Source organism: Halictus rubicundus, chromosome 14 (genome assembly GCF_050948215.1).
Source record: "Halictus rubicundus isolate RS-2024b chromosome 14, iyHalRubi1_principal, whole genome shotgun sequence".
Taxonomy (NCBI): Eukaryota; Metazoa; Arthropoda; class Insecta; order Hymenoptera; family Halictidae; genus Halictus; species Halictus rubicundus.
The window spans coordinates 1,533,381-1,550,479 of record NC_135162.1 but is presented as its reverse complement, the minus strand read 5'-3'; the positions used below and the strand labels follow the sequence as shown (position 1 = coordinate 1,550,479).

Sequence of the window (17,099 nt, the reverse complement as noted above, 5' to 3'; positions counted from 1 at the left end):
TACATAGAATTCGCTTTAAAACAAAAAAGAGAATCACAAGCTCGACACACCCAAACAAGCTCATTTTCAATTAGTCCTTTCCTCAGTAAAAATACATTATTTATTTAGCGTCCGAAATGCATTTTTTCATGTACAATATTTTTAAAAATATATTACCATGAAGGGATTTGAACACGAGCCGATGGCGTACAAGTTCAGCTCGCTGACGCTACGCCAAACCACTAGTAACGTTGTGGACTAAATTGACATTTTATGATTATGTCGAAACTTTAATTATAAATATCTCGAAAACTATTAAGTGTCTGCCCCTATAATGGGGTATTTTCGTAATCAGGAGAACTAAATCTATAACTCTACAAAATCTCAGCTAAATCGGTGACGACAAGGCTTTGCAGTCGCCTTGTAAGTGAGTTATACAGGGTGTCCCAAAAATGTTGTACAACCGTCTAAGGGGCGGTTCCTGAGATCATTTGAAGTGACATTTTCATTTGCAAAAATCGTCGTCTTTGTAAGCGTGTTACAGCATGTATTTTCGACATGCGTTATGCCCTTCCTAAACGTTTCAGAAAAACCTTACGTAAGATCAGTGTTCTTCGAACTGCGGTGCAGAGAACATCTCTAAGGACTTATTAATCCAAATCTCACGGTTGCTAATGTGTGTGTTTTTAATAATCATATTTAAACTAATCACTAGACTGCGGATTTTTATGCAAAATAAAGGTTGGCTGTTGCTATTGCAAGAGACAGGACCCAAACAGATATTTGATTCTTACTTTAATTATTTTAAGAAGTTGAAAATAATAAGTTGGTGTTTGTAATGTGGCGTGTAAATTGTAAATATATTATCATTAGGTTACGAGCGTCTAGGTTTAAGTACCCTGTAGCCTGACCATTTGGGACACAGATGGTTTGCAGGCGAGCGGCGATGGCCTGCAGAACCGTGTTCCAAACCTTCGCGGAAAAAACCGTTGCATTTGTTACCCAGGTACATCGCGGGGAGAAAGAGAAGAACGACGGGCACCGAGACCCTTGACGAAGGGAAGATGTTTAGAATAGTTCTGAAGATCGAACTACACAGCGTAGAACAGCGTGGTACGTGGTAGACGTATTTGATATAGTTTTAGTTTAGTTAGTTTAGCATCGTTAGTTCTCAATAAACTATATTTTCCGTTCCTCGTCTTACACACGAACTTGATTTCCACCAAAACCTTTCAATCCCACAATCTTTTGGGGCCTCGGCCGGGATTGAGTGAGCGGTGGAATCGAGCAGTGCAGGTGTAAGAGAGAGAACTATAAGAACTGAGCGATCGTGTGGACTATTTAAAACAGAAAACTGCGGAACGTAAGAACCCGCGTAGTATAAACTCGTGAAAATCATAAAGTGTGCAGTGTACGTAACGCGATGAATACCGCGCCGAGTGAATTTACAGTGACGCAATTGAAAGACATTTTAAAAGCGAAAGGTTTGAGCACGATCGGTGTGAAACAGGAGTTAATCAACAGACTCATGGGAGACGATCCGACATCTTCGTGGATAAACGAATATAAGAGTAGCATCGCAAGTGAAGACCCGAAAGTGAACGCAACGGGTAGCAAGAATGTGCTCGGGTCGCCAGGTTTCTCAGCCGACATCAGAGAGATGGAAGTCCTCAGAAAAGAGGAAGAGCTTGCGGAGCGCGGGGCGCTGCTTGCGGAGCGCGAGATAGAGTTGCTAAAGCGAGAAGTAGAGATGATCCGCGAAATGCAGAGACTGAGCACCGAGGAACCATCCACATCACAAAATACAGCGGGGCATCCAGGTCAGCATGGTCCGGGGATAGTGAACGAAGCAATGAAAGCGATGCTGAATTACTTCGACGGAAACGGTGAAACGTTCGATGCATGGGAGAGGCAATTGACGCTACTACGACAAACATACGGGCTAGACGACAACACGACAAAATTATTAGCGGTGTCGCGTTTGAAAAATAAGGCCCTTGAATGGTTTCATTCGAAGCCAGAGCACGTCGGAATGCGTGCCGATGATCTGGTGAAGGGATTAAAGGACATTTTCGGTGACAGGCAGAACTGAATAGCGGCGCGCAGAAAATTTGAGAGTCGTATATGAAAAAAGGAGGAACAAGGCATCGCTGTTGGAGGTGTTTAAGGGAGTAGTTTTGACCTCTAATACATATAGAGGTGCGAGGTACAACATGGATGCACCAGAGCAGAATTGGCAGAGAAATGTTGGGGTGCAACGCGCAGAAATGGGAATGCAGCGGCATGACAGTGGGGTGCAACGTGGAGGTGCAGCGAGCTACTGTTGGGCCACGCCGATGGTATGAGATCCAGCGACAGGACAACGTGCCCCGACGACGAGATGACGGGATTCAACGACGCGGTGAGGGCGGTCAGCGACAAGCTCACGTGGTACAGCGACGGGGCGACGGGATGCAGCGACGCAACGAAGAGTACCAGCGACAAGAAGTGCGAGATACAACGCCAGGAAGGTGTTACAATTGCGGGGGCCGCGATCATTATTTCTACGACTGTCCATTGAGAAGCAGAGGGTCAAAATGTTTCGAGTGCAGAGAATTCGGACACGTTGTGGCGAACTGCCCGACGCCAGAAGACACCAGCAACCGAAGAAAGCCTGGCCGTGCGACAGACACCACGAAATAAGTATTATAAAAACGTATTTATTTCCGAGCATGAGGTGAGCTCCTTGATTGACACCGGCAGCGATTTATGTTTGATTCGGTATGATTAATATAATAAGCTTAAACCTAGGGTACCTGCGTTGAGGGATAGCGACGTTTATTTTCGCGGTATAGGCTCGAGTACGAATAAAGCGGTCAGCGAATTTAATACAGAAGCGCGGATAGACGGGGATACATATCCGATAATAATTGTCGTAATACCAGATTGGTTAATGGCACACGGATTCCTAATGGGAACGGACATTTTAACTGTTAAACAAGGGCAAATCATTATTCGCAAGATAGAAAATAATAGCATTCCGCACATTGCCGAGATTAACTTGGAATACGAGGTGAACGGGGTAGACACGTCTTAACACAAATCGTTACAACTGAACACATAAGTTTGGCGTTAAAGTAAGTATATTGGAACAGTTTCACATACTTTAAACCACTGCTCTATTTTCTTTGCAATTATTGGATGCATACACACATATATGTAAGAAGATATAGGGTCGATGGTTGAATACAACAAAACATACATAAAATTCTCCCCCCCCCCCCACACACCCCCTTCCGGACGCGAGTGCAACTTTCCCCAGGTTCTTCAAAAATGGAATCCTAACTCTTCGTTTTTGCGACCTACCCTCTATGTATACAGGGTGAGACACCTAAAAACTTCACCGAAAATAACTCCGTTGTTTTTAGTAATACGAAAATCTGTTTCAAGAAGAAAGTATTTCGTTCAGTGGAGCAATAATTTTGACGGAGAAGTTTTTTCTCTAGGTCATATTTTTCGATATTTCAAGGTCATCGTCGTTTTTCTAAATGGAACGACGTATTTTGATTAGTGTAACATTACAGCAAATGCATAATACCATGCATAATATGTTGACCTTCGAAGGAGTGATACTTCAAGAAGCATAATGTAACGTACATAGACCATGTTCATGCTTATCGTAATGCACTAGGGTTCCGTTGATGTAAACATTGAAATATTGTGGCGGTAGACCGCTTGCAAATGTGTCCAGACAAAGGACAAAAGGTAGAAATGTTATGTCGGTATGATAGAAAATGACAACAACATAATAAAAATTTTTTTCGTCTATGGAAAAAATTTGTGCTCAATCTGACTTGACCGATTTTCGGAACTTTAGCCATTATCACAGCGTAAATACAGATGTTATGTCACGATTACACTTGTACTATCAAAAAATATTGCAATAACAATTTTGTGAGTGTTAATAGCCTATTAATTTCAAAATCCTTATTAGGTAACATGTGGGGCATTTGTGACAATGGAACCGAAGCCAGCGGTTGCGGAAGGCCTGAAACTTTTCGAAACTGCGCTGATGTTAGCATCGTAACAAGTACAGCTGGAGTGCCACCCCTCTTTGTACAACAGGATAATCCTTTCCTCCTTTATTACAAAGACTACCGGTCACCAAGCAATATATTCCCACTGGTTGTCAGGTGAGCATTCTTTCAGGTTCCTACATACAGAAAATACAGTTTCGTTCCGATATAAGACGGTGGCTTGGGAATCTCTTTCGCCTTGATCCGTCAGGGGACCCATACAGCTTGACTTTATTTTCAAGTGGGTACAGAGTTAACATGGAGAATGTGCGAAAGGTTTAAATATAGCGGCACACTACAAAGTGGTTGGCCGAGCAGCAATATTTTTCATTGGAAAAGGATAGACTTTCACATATCCTCTCGTTCTGACACTAACAAAGCAGTGTGGAGCGGACAACGTCAAAAAAAAAAAGAATAGGGGATAGAGATTTTCTTATTTCGAAATAAACATCGTCGCCCTATATCGAAATAAAACTGTACTCATTTACAGGGTGTCCCAGTTTAAATTCCCAATTCATATCTCTCGAAAATATGAATGATATGACAAAATACAGTTGTGTCTGTTGAGGCTATCGGGCGTAAGCCGTGTCCTAAAGGAAGAGATTTCCCAACGTTTCGCCAGCATTGCAGCTAGCTTCATCAGGGGGTCAGAAGACACACTGATACTAAAGTGTGTCGCATTTGCGTTCCACTTATATAGTTGGTTCACTCATTGTTCTGGTTCGGTGAGCACCAATCAAAGTTGACTTTTTTAATTGGGCGGCCGAACAATTACTGTTCTAAATAGAACAGAGCCGGGCAATTTCTTTCCTGCTGCCGCGTTGCTGCGCCATCCCCGCCGTTAGTTTGCCGGTTCTCCACTCTTCACTCTTAGTTTGACTTTATCTCCAGAGCCGGAGAACTGGCGCGGCGCGGAGCCAGAGTAGTTCCACTAGAGGAATTAGCTGTTCACGATTTTAGCACGGTTTCAAAACTTAAAGCCATAGTAAATTAGGTAATTGGATTTGTCTTGACGTCAGCTATAACATTATTAAGTAAAAAAATATATAATAGCAATTAAAAAATCAAGGTGACCTTAATTTTTTAAGTAAAAAAATTCTTTAATTTTTTATATTGAAGTTTATAGAAGAGTAATTACTGATTCATTTTTGTTGGAAACATTTTCTTGTCAGAGCACCGAAAGTGCCTGAAAAATTGCGATAACATGTGAATAATGAATGATATTCAATATATTATTGAAACAAATGGTGATATTTTAAATCTGTCGTCACAGGTGTATTTCTTATAAAGAGACATATAACATTGCCATCTACGCCATTCCTTTATCTACAATAGTTTTCAAGATATTCGTGGAAAATATTTTTTACCCTCGACTTTCAGGCTTTGACCTTAGCTGTTACCAGGTTTAGAAATAACAAAATAATTCCTATCTCTGCAAATAATGTGTTTTATTATCTTAAATTGTGATTACTTGGCCGTCTTATCTTAAAAGAATTATATGACAACCTCGTAACCTTTTTAACGCTCCGCGCGGTTCCGCTCATGGAGGCGCTTTAAACAATAGTAACTTTCTTCTGAGGACAACTGTGGACGTGATATTGGTATGATTATACAGGAAAAAGAATGTTGGAAACATTCAACGTTGAAAGGAAGTGGGACTCCTTGGGACTTGAAATGTATTCATTGTCAATTATATAAAACGTAGACGATTCTCCTGAGTCAATTGAATATTACTTTTTAAAATAAATTATGAGCAATATTTCTTATAGACAACAGAATATGGATCCATTGTAGCTTAATTAAGGTCGCTATTGTAATAAATCAACAAAATATAGTGTTTTCCCGATATATGTCAACAACACGGGTCTTGCCAACGACGTGTATCGTCCAGTACATACTATTCTTTGATCCACGCCAAATGTAGAAAAGGTCAGCGAAGCTCGCTGTTGAGGCCTCAGTCGCCGAGGAGTTTAGACATATGTACTCTCCGTGCCTCACAAGAAGTCTCCTGGCAGGAATTCGAAAGGAATGCGGCAGCAAGCTGTCCGATTAGACTAAAAATAAGTAGCAAGGGCTTGACTCGTGTCACACGTATTGTCGGTTCTACCGAGCTAGGTTTTACTCGCTTCTACTTGGCTAGAACGCTCACACACACTAATCAGATCGCGTGATGGAGACAGTGAATGGAAGCTTCGAAACCGAGTGAGATAATGCGAAGCGAGCGATGCAGTGGCGCACAGTAGGCAAAAAGCGCCAAAACGTGGCCAAAATAGGAAGGAGTACTTCAATTTAGTTCAAAATTGATACTCATAGGTTTCTCGGGTCGCTGATTATAAATCTGATGTCAAAATTACAAAAAAACAAAATGGCGGTTGCGTAACCAAAAAAATTATTGGACTTTCCTGAAAATTAGTATTCCCATATTTTTCGGGCCGACGAATATGAATCTGATGTCAAAATTACAAAAAACAAAAATAAAATGTTTTTTAAACAATAAAAAAATTATTGTTAAAAAAGAAATTGTTGTATCAGAAAACTCTATAAGTGGAACCATACAATGCTTATTTAACAAATTTTATTATAACTTCTAAATTTCTCGAGAAAACATGCTTGTAACTAGTACTATGACTACCTCTGCGTCACAAAAATGAATCGCATTACGAAAGGGGCAGTTTTGGGCAGCTACTTTTTCAAAATAATGTTAAATAATAGTATCTACTACAAGACTCGACAAGAATCTCCGTGGAATATTGTGGAATATACAACTTTTAGTATACATTTGTAAAATCTGTGCACTAAGTTTTATCGTTCACTTCATACATTCCAAACATTAATTAATATAAATCCAATGTTATTATTATGTATAGTATTTACTTCCAGGAACAGCATCCATCGTACACGCACAAAAAAAAATTCAATTTCCGTAAAATTGTAAGCTTGACACCTTTTTTTTCACGACGTAGTTCACTGCACGAAAACTGCGAGACGACTGTATGGGATATTTGTACTCCCACCATTTAGCAGGTATAGGTATTATAGTAAGACTTTTTTATCTTCGGCTTCTTATACAATCATTACCTGAGAATCCAATACGGCAAGAGCCATACCCCTAACGTGAAATTCATTTTTTGCATTTTGGCCACGTTTTGGCGCTTTTGGCCCACTGTGTGGCGTAGGGACAGGGTCGAATGTATCCTTTTTTATGGATAAGGAGGAAAATGCTGTACGCACACCCCAGAATGAGGTAGTGTGGGGCTCGGGTCGCAGATGTTCGGCGTACCCATACTCACTAAAAACCTAACCTCACCCGGGACGGTCCATAGACCGCCCTCTACTTCCACGCCTCTAGCCCGTGGTATGAGAAAGAATGAGGCCCCGCTGTCCGCATTTCTCTCCTTCATTCTCCTCACGAGATTCTTCCACACACGTTCTTGGCTCTTAGAGTCGAATGTATCCTAGGAAGTACTACTATTGCTTGAGACTCTTCTGGCGAAAAAAATGACAACAAAGATAACATTAATTAACATTTAATAAAACATACATACAACTAGTTTACATTTAACTTTTAATTAACATTTGGAACTGAAAGAGAATAAAGAAACATAAATTATCTTTTGATAATAGTTTAATGCATAAATATATAAATAAAGATAACAAAATATCAAACATATACATAAAATATCAGTATTTAACATATTTACATATAATTTCTGTTAGAAAATAACCTTTATCCAGTGACAATAACGACTTGGATATGACCTTTATTCTGTATGCGTCGTTTGAAATAAGTAACACACCCTTTACGTATATACGCCGCCATATACCTATCTGCTAGCACGCCTTTGTTCGTTCTTGCGGAACGTCTGTCTAGCGGCTGAATCACTTGGTTGCCTAAATTGACACTGAAGTCGCTACCACCTTCGTCTGGGGAACAAAAACTTTCTTCATCGTTATCTTCTGTTCATGATGGTTCTTGCGTGATGTCCTCTCGCATGCTTCCTTGATATCCGCCGCTTCGCCCCTTGAAAGTATCACTTCAACTTGCGATGTATCCTTATTGACTATCCTTTCGCGGATCCCATCCAGAAAAACTACATCTCGACTAATCTTGACTCGGTTTGTCTTCTTATCCAGTAGTCGATACACTTTTGATTCCTCGGAATAGCCAACAAAAATAAATTTTTCAGCCTTGTCGCCCAGTTTTTGTCTTTGTTCTTTATGAATGTGGGCGTATGCTTCACACTCGAAAATGTGTAGTTTACTTACGTTTGGCTTTCTCCGATATCAAATCTCATATGGAGTCCTCTCTGTTCCTTTAGCCGGCAGCCTGTTTTGCAAATAAGTTGCTGTACATACAGCTTCGCCCCAGTATTGTTTTTCCATATTTGCATCTAGCAGCATGCATCTTGCCATTTCCAACAGAGATCTGTTTTGTCGTTCTGCCATTCCGTTCTGTTGTGGCGAATAGGCAGCTGTAAATTGAGACTTAATCCCTTGATCCTTTAAATAGTTCTTTTTTTTTTTTATTTATTTGTTTAATGTTGCTTCAACATCAAAGGTCATTAGCAACACGGTACATTTTCTTACAACATATTATACATATTTGTATCCTTGATATACTTGGCAAGACCGGCGATATACTCCTTAGAACTTAACAGAATGGGTAAGGATCTAGGCAACAACATTTTTTCTTTCATTCTCATATTTTTTGCATTCTATTATTAGGTGATTTATGTTAACTGGTACTTTACATATATCGCAGATCGTGTCTTCTTTCTTATTTAACAAAAATGAATGGGTTATTTCTGAGTGCCCAATTCTGATTCGAGAAATTGAAGTTTGAATTTGACGATCTACTGGACTTGGAAGTTTATGCCACTCAAAATCCGCTCCTTCGTTATGATATTTTTGTATATAATTCCTTTTAATTTTGTCAAATACCTGTTTCCTAAAAATTTCACGTAGGTGGTTTTTAAGATCGTGTAATCTAGTATAATGGGTGATTTGTTTCATTTTTGTGTTGCAGGCTGCTCTATCAGCGTTTTCATTACCTTGTATACCCATATGCGATGGAATCCAGCAAAAAGTAATGGATTTGCCGGTTTCAACCGCCGAGTTATAACTTTCTTGTATTTCCTGTATACATTCATCGGTTGTTTCCAAATCTTCAATGGCCATAGTAGCACTCTTTGAGCCTGTAAAAATTGTAAATCTATTCTCAGTGGACTTTTCGATTATTTCTAGTGCTTTGAATAAAGCTAGGATCTCGCTACCGAAAACTGAGCAGATGTTATTTAGTCGATAAAAATTTGTTACAGTCGGGGTTATTACGCCATCCGTGTATATATTGATTGCTAATGGGTCACTATTTAGAATCTCTGCATGCAGTGATTGAAATACTGTAGGATCTGTCGAATCTTTAGGGTATTATTCCAAGCTCATATTAGTTTCAAACTTCATTTTGACCCAAGGGGGGAAGGTGTGGTGCTTTTTTTGATATATTTTGGGGAAGGAAAAATTTAATTCTTTTAGAATTTGGTTCAGTGTGTAATAGATAGGTTTAGGTGCTTGAGGGTGAGAGGAAAAGGATTTTGAATTATGATTACAGAAGATCTTTGAGAAGACTGGATTGGTACTAGTTGCCGCTCTTGCTGTTGTAAAAATTAGTATTAGTAGTTGCCTCCTGTCAGTAAGGGACATTTCACAGGCCTCGAGTAGGATTTTGATGGTTGGGCTTGTATGATATGCTCCCATCGCATACCTCAGTGCAGTGTTATTAATCGGTTCTAGTGTTTTAAGTGTAGATTTACTTGCAGAGCAGTCAATTCTTGCTCCATAACCGACCGGGTCACGGGAAAAAACCCATGTAGATGCGTTGGATCGCACCAGTGTGTACGACGATAAAGGCAGGCTGCGGAGGACGCGGACAGACTTTTGCGAAACGCGACGAAACGACTAACATTACGGAAACACGATCAACGATACGATTCACGGCTCATGACTAAGGATTCACGATTACCGACACATTTATGTAGGATTTCCCTATTTTGCGCGATGTTGCGATCGAATTAAGTAGTCGATCTACGTAGGCAGGAATCAATTAATGAGCCGACTCGTAACGAACACATACTATATTTAATGAGAAACATAAAATGACGGAACAAAGATATCGGTACAACGACACAACCGTACATGGCGACAGCCGACGAGAGACTCCCTGATCGTCTCTCCTTCGCATTTTTTGTCGACGTTGTTCGCTCGTCTTTTGTCTCGACGTTATTCGTCCGTTTTTTTCTGTGAATCCGCGTTTCGCCTGTTCTTCGCGGGAAGCGCATTTCGCCTGTTTTTTCCTGGAATCTAGGCATCCCACATTTATTATACTCTTCGCGATCTTATCATTGTAACTTCCGCTGCAATATTCAGAATAAAGGGCAGATATTTTATATACAAAAATCCAGTTCCTACATTAGCAATTAAAAATTTCTCTGATTTGTGACAATAGTGGCACGTAAGAATTAGGAATATAAACACCTAAGTAATTATATCTTATGCAAGAAATAGAGGTTTGCCACAAAGATCTGATATAAAGTCCAGTGTTACATTTTTGTAAATGTCATATACAGGTCGTACTGTAGGTACTGATTTTATTTCTTAAATGATGCATAGAGTAACAACTACAAATAGACTCTAAGCTTGACCCGTGATGTAAATGAATATCAATAAAGGACATTTTAATTTCAGATCTCAGGTGTGTGTGCCTACTCCACTTTACCGACGTATACCGGGAATGAGGAATTGGTGCCAAAGCAATTGTCTTCGATATCCACCAAACTGTCCAACAGATATCTGTCAATGTCCGTAAGTATATTTTACTGAAGAGTCAAAAATCTTGCTCAAGCGCTTCATCTTCAATTTATCTCTTACTGTTTGCCTTTTTATATTTTGATTCCACGCCGTGGACGTAACACCTTATATGACATTTCAACATCTAATTAAAATGTAGTAACAATTAATGTCCTATTAGACAGTGGTTACTCTATGTACGTCCCAAAAGCTTAACGGATAAAAGTCCCAGAACTATCCCCACTGCCGTGAGGTCCCAAAAAGCTCGAAAGATCTCGGTCGCCGATGAGTGTAACATAATACTGGTCGGGTATATCGGTGTAAGACGAGGAGACCACTACTAATCCAATAACAAAACTACTTTATTTTTCATTACTTTTCAATGGGACTATCACCAACATATTCGTGGCATTTTTCTAATGAAAATGATGCCCAATATGATATAATTCCGATGATATTTACTTATAAAAATGAATAACATGTAACTAAACATTATGTAACTACAACGTATATTGTTTCCACACAGGGAAGTATGCGATGCGATTGGAGAAATAGCAGGAAAGGAGGGTGCAAGTGTTTATTGTATGGATAAATGCCTAGTCTACCCATCTAACTGCCCATTTCATCGTTGCCGCTGTTACTGATCGAATTAAGGTATACAACATTGAAATATACAGGGTGAGGCCCCTAAGACTTTCAGCAAAAATATCTCCGTTATTTTTAGTAATGCGAGAAATGTTTCAGGAAGAAAATTCTTTGGTACAGTGGGGTAATTATTGTGATGAAGAAATTTTTCTCTCTAGGTTATATTTTCCGATATTTCAAGACCATCGTCGTTTTTTTCTTTAATGGAACGACGTATTTTGGTTAGTGTAACATTATTTTGCATATTTAATTATTTTGCTGGAGCGTCTGTTATCGCCGTTCATTCGATGATGTTCTGTTACACGCTTTTTCTTACTCTTTCTCTCTCACTTTTACTCTTCCTCTCTTACTCTCTTAACTTTAGACACTAAAAAAGCGCTCGGCCCTTCGTGGAGGCTTCCTTTATAGGCCGCCGCTAGCCTCACGCACGCACGCATACACACTCGCTTACCTTGCCGATTTTCGCGGTTAACCGGCATTGTTTTCTTTAGGCTCGTGCCCTCGCCCCTAGGCCGTTCACCTACATGTGGGAAGCGAAACCGTTAAAAGCGGACGACAGTTAGAATTTGCGAATACACCGTGCGAGGATGACTCATATGTCGCGATCGTTGGCGACCGGGGCGAGCGCCGATTATTTGTAAATAGGTATGTGCGACAGGTGAACGACCCGGAGAGTGAGTGCGAGAGACTGAGATCGAAGGTGCGAGAGAGAAAAGAGTGTAAGGTGCGATAACTGCGAAAATGCGTGTGCGAGTGAGTGTGTGTGTGTTTAGAGGCCACTGCGGGTGGTAGGTCGCGAAAAGGCAGTCGAGTTCCGAACTCCGTGAAACAGAGACGGTTCGAGATTCAGAGACAGAGTGAGTGAGAGAGAGAGAGAGAGAGAGAGAGAGAGAGAGAGAGAGAGAGAGAGAGATTACGGTCTAATCAAGAGAAGCGGAACGTGTTAGTTGTATCTTGTTCTTTGTTGACAAATATATATATTCTTGTTGTGCCAACAATTTCTACTGACTCCGCTTACACCATTATTCCTACATACACTCCGCGACAAAACGATGGCACACCCTTAAATATTGCTATTTCTGAAAACTGTGATGAAATTTGATACGTTTCTCTCTGTATATGTACTTCGGTGGAGCTTCAAGGCTACTTACACTGGCGGATTTAAGCGCAGGTTACAGATTCTAGTCTAAATGTAAACATCCGGGGTCACCGACGTGACAAAATGATGGCACAGTCTTAAAATTCTTTCTCTGCAGTTGACATTGGACCGTCAGACTGTTTGTATCGTGTACTGTGTTACTGTGCATTAAATATTGTGTTTCTTATTATCTTCTATTAAAATTACACAATGGGTAGTGGAAAATCTTTATCCGATCCTGAAATAAAAACGATTTTGACATTTTGATTTCACTCAGTTTCGAAAATTGCACGTATTATACATCGGAGCAGAAAAGTGGTGTATAATTTATTATGTACACCACTATAATGGTGTATTATTTATTTAAAAAATCCCAAAACATACGGTACAAAAAAGAGTTCCAGTCGACCGAAAGCAGTAAGCAATCGCCGAAAACGTGCAATTTTAAAAGAAGCTTCGAATTCTTCGGGAACAGCACGATAAATTGCTAAAGCAGCTGGCGTACATACAAATATACGTAATGTGCAAAGGATAATAAAAGAATGTCCGCACTTAGTTCGAATGAAATTGAAAAAAAACCACCTTTAACCGCTCAGCATAAATCAGAGCGTCTGAAATTTGCACAAGAGCATATACATTGGAGAAAAAAGTGGCGTCGTGTTATTTTTAGTGATTAGAAAATGTTTAATCTAGATGAGCCGGATGGTTTCGCACACTATTTTCACGACCTGCGGAAAGAAGAAAGGATATTAAGCCGCAGACACATGGGTGGCGGAGGAGTAATGCTTTGGGCCTGAATTGGGTATCGAGGAGTGACTGAAGTAAAATTTATAAAGAAAACTATAAACAGCAAAATTTATATAGATTTGATAGACGAACAATTAACTAAATTCGGACAGACAATTTCCGGGGAAAATTTTATATTTCAGCAGGATAATGCAAGTGTGCATACTGCAAAATGCGTTAAGCAGTACTTTGAGCAAAACAAAATTTGTGTCTTAACGTGGCCAGCGAGATCGCCAGATCTCAACATAATTGAAAATTGTTGGGCCCAACTAGCAAGACATGTTTATGAAGGCGGAAGACAATTCCAAAGCCTTCCAGATTTAATAACGTGCATAAAATAAAAATGGACAAAAATACGGCCAAAATATATTAAAAAACTCTTTCAGTCACTTCCGAAACGTATGTTGGCCGTTCTAGAACATAAGGGAGGCCACACAAAGTATTAAACATAATGTTATATATTTTATGTACGTAAATCACGTGTTTTTTTTTTTTGTATATGTGCCATCATTTTGTCGTACCGATTTTTTGTTATTTTTTGTTTCCATAAACAAACGGACATTTTCTTTAATTTTATTGTTTGTAATGTAGTTTATTTTGTAATCAAAATGTATAAGTACCAAGAAAGACTAGATTTATTATGTCGAAATGATGAAAACATTGAATTTTCGTGGCGTGCCATCTTTCTGTCGCGGAGTGTATCAGCTGTTTATCACTCGGACAACGACCGTTCTTTTTGTCAACGAGGAGCTGACGACCTGCCTCGGCGATGTTTACGCGATACCGTGAAATCTCGTTGTAAGTCAGTCCCGCCGTTCTTTTAACTGACACTCATACGAAATCAGTGGTTCTCGCCGAGCGTCCCATTTGAAATACACAGGGCACGCTGGAAACCTAAGAGTCATACCGTTTGAAAGTCGTAAGAAACCTATGACGTACAAACGCGACTGACGTTCAAACGGAAGGAATATCCGTCTCCGATATAATGTTGCAAGGAGAAGCGAACAGCGAAGCTGGAGAGCCGCCGTCGCTGAGGAGTGTGCCACACATTGTCGGCTATATCGGTGTGAGATCAGAAGACCACTACTAATCCAATTACAAAACTTCTTTATTTTTCGTTATTTTTTATGAAGCTTTTACCAACATATTCGTGGCATTTTTCTGATTAAAATGAAACCAAATATGATATAATTTCGATGACATTTACTTGTGTAACAAGCGATAAAAGTTTCGAACACAGAGAAGGACAGCGTATGGGAAGGAAAGAGCCGCGGAGAGTCGCGGCCGCCGGGAGAGATCAAAGCCCGCGTGAGCGCAGACCTTTAAATGAAAAATTTAACTTCTGTATTATTAATTATTTTTTAATGAGACTTTCACGAATATATTTGTGGCATTATTCTGATTAAAATGATATCAAACGCGATATAATTCGGTTCACATTTACACTAATTTTCCGTTAATGTAATTGTTATGGAATTACTTCCATCGTTCATTACACACGTAAATATCATCGGAATTACATATATCATATTTGGTTTCATTTTAATCTAAGAATACGTTGATAAAAGTTTCATAAAAAAATAACGAAAAATGAAGAAGTTTTGTAATTGGATTAGTAGTGGTCTTCTGGTCTCACACCGATATAGCTGACAATGTTGTGGCCGCGACGGCTCTCGAGCTTCGGCACTCACCGCGGTGATGTGAGGTTTTTCACTGACTTGGAAACGTAAGGTTGGCACTGGCATACAACGAGATTTCAGTGTAATGCCGGTTTGCATATTTCGCTTCCTACAGTAATATGTTGACCTTTAAATCATCTTCGAAGGGGTTAAAAGCATAACTTAACGTATGAAGACCATGTTCATGCCTACCGTACTCTACTAGGGTTCCGGTGATGTAAACGTTTCCGTGTAATTCTCGGTCCACGTTTTTTCTTCTCTACACTTCCACTTTCTCGAAAGAGCTTGAAGACGCTCCTGATAGTTGAAACATTAGGATGTCTCCGATCAGGATATGTTCTTGTATATTATAATTGAGTTTGCACTGCGTTTTGTCTACATTCGCAGTAGACGATTACAATACCACATGTTTCATCGATCGAATATGAAATTTCGAAACTGGGACTGAAATCATACTGATATAATGCGAAACAAAGTGCTGCAGGGTAGTCAGTTTGTAAACAAGAGATGTCTTTCGACCATGATGTTTGAATGTCGGCGTCACCGGAAGCCTAGTAGAGAACAGTAAGCATGAACATATTCTTCGTACGTTAAGTTATGTTTTTGAAAAATAATTCCTTCGAAGTTCATTTGAAGGTCAATATATTATAGATGGTTGAATTTGTCTGTTCATTAGCTATAATATTACGCTAATCAAATACGTCTTTCATTAAAAAAAAACGAGGATGACCTTGAAATATCGGAAAATATGACCTACAGAAAAAAATTTCTACGTCACAATAATTGCCCCATTAAACCAAAAATTTTCTTCCTGAAACATTTTTTCGTATTATTAAAAAGAACGGAAATATTTTCGGCGAAACTCTTAGGTGTCTCACCCTATGTATACAGTACATATAAAACTGTATTATATTATATCAGTGACACAATATTGATTTTGTCACTTCGTGGGCACGTTTGATAACACAAGAATGATGGTTTCTTAAATTTAATTCAAAGGTACAATTAATTTTACAGTTTCAACAAGAAGACCCAACAAGCAGATGGAAATGTTATAATTGCTGCGTTCGTTTTGTAGCAGAAATTGTAATCATAAACAAAAGTGAATAACAACCATACTTGGAATTACTCGTTCATCTTTATATAGACATTGCCGTCCAGAAGATAGTGTTCATTTTGTTCTTTCATGAATATTATTTCACATAAATTTCGCAAGTGATATTACATATGAGCAACGCTACAAAAGATGCATCTGCTATAATATAAAGTAAGTCTACTTGTGCAAATAAATGGACCATGATAAATCATTTCAATATTAAGCTTGTATAGCTCATCAATATTAAAGAATTATTGCTATAAAACTTAATGTGTTTTAGAAATGTAGTTCTTGCACAAACGGACATGAAGGTACATAAGTTTGTAGACCTAAAAGAAATAGGTAAATTAAACAAATGTTGATCTCAGGTAATTACTAATAACTAGTGTTATTCAACATTGTTTATAACTACATTTGGAGGACTTCACCATCTGAACCATTAAAAATGAAGAATTTTATATAAATTTTGTAAGCGTTTCTTTACTGCTTTTACCGTTCGTGAGAGAGAGACGGTTACAACCCTTGCTTTTACGTTGATGAAAGGTTCGTGCCTCCAGGTACTGAAAGACGGAGAGGTTTTGATTAGGTATCGAATAAGTTGGAGACGATGTGGGAGGTAGAAGTGAACTATATTCTGTGAAAGCTATGTACAGAATACATTCTCCTGTCCTGAGGTCGCGATGTCAATTAAATGTTCACATCGGCAGGTTCTTCGGAATCAGCCGTACAAGACTCGCGGTTCCTCGATTTTCCCGAACGAACGTGAGTCGTCGTAACATACGAGCCCCCGCTGATTACTCAGGAGGCGTGCCCGTATGGCGACACGTACGAGGTGTCGGTCAGACAGCCGACCCTGAGGATCGCCTCCGTCGTCACCT

The 17,099-nt window shown here is 39.4% G+C and overlaps 1 protein-coding gene across 1 annotated transcript in view; it reads left to right on the top strand.

The window, feature by feature from the left end:
- Positions 1-16,589, top strand: part of LOC143360812 (uncharacterized) — a 57,108-nt gene extending 40,519 nt beyond the window's left edge. Inside the window, exons 5-8 of the mRNA XM_076799968.1 lie at positions 3,953-4,151; positions 10,776-10,892; positions 11,404-11,531; positions 16,143-16,589. Of these exons, the coding sequence (XP_076656083.1) occupies positions 3,953-4,151; positions 10,776-10,892; positions 11,404-11,521 (434 nt within the window). The 3' untranslated portion in view covers positions 11,522-11,531; positions 16,143-16,589. The remainder of the gene's footprint in view (positions 1-3,952; positions 4,152-10,775; positions 10,893-11,403; positions 11,532-16,142) is intronic.
- Positions 16,590-17,099: the final 510 nt, after the last annotated feature.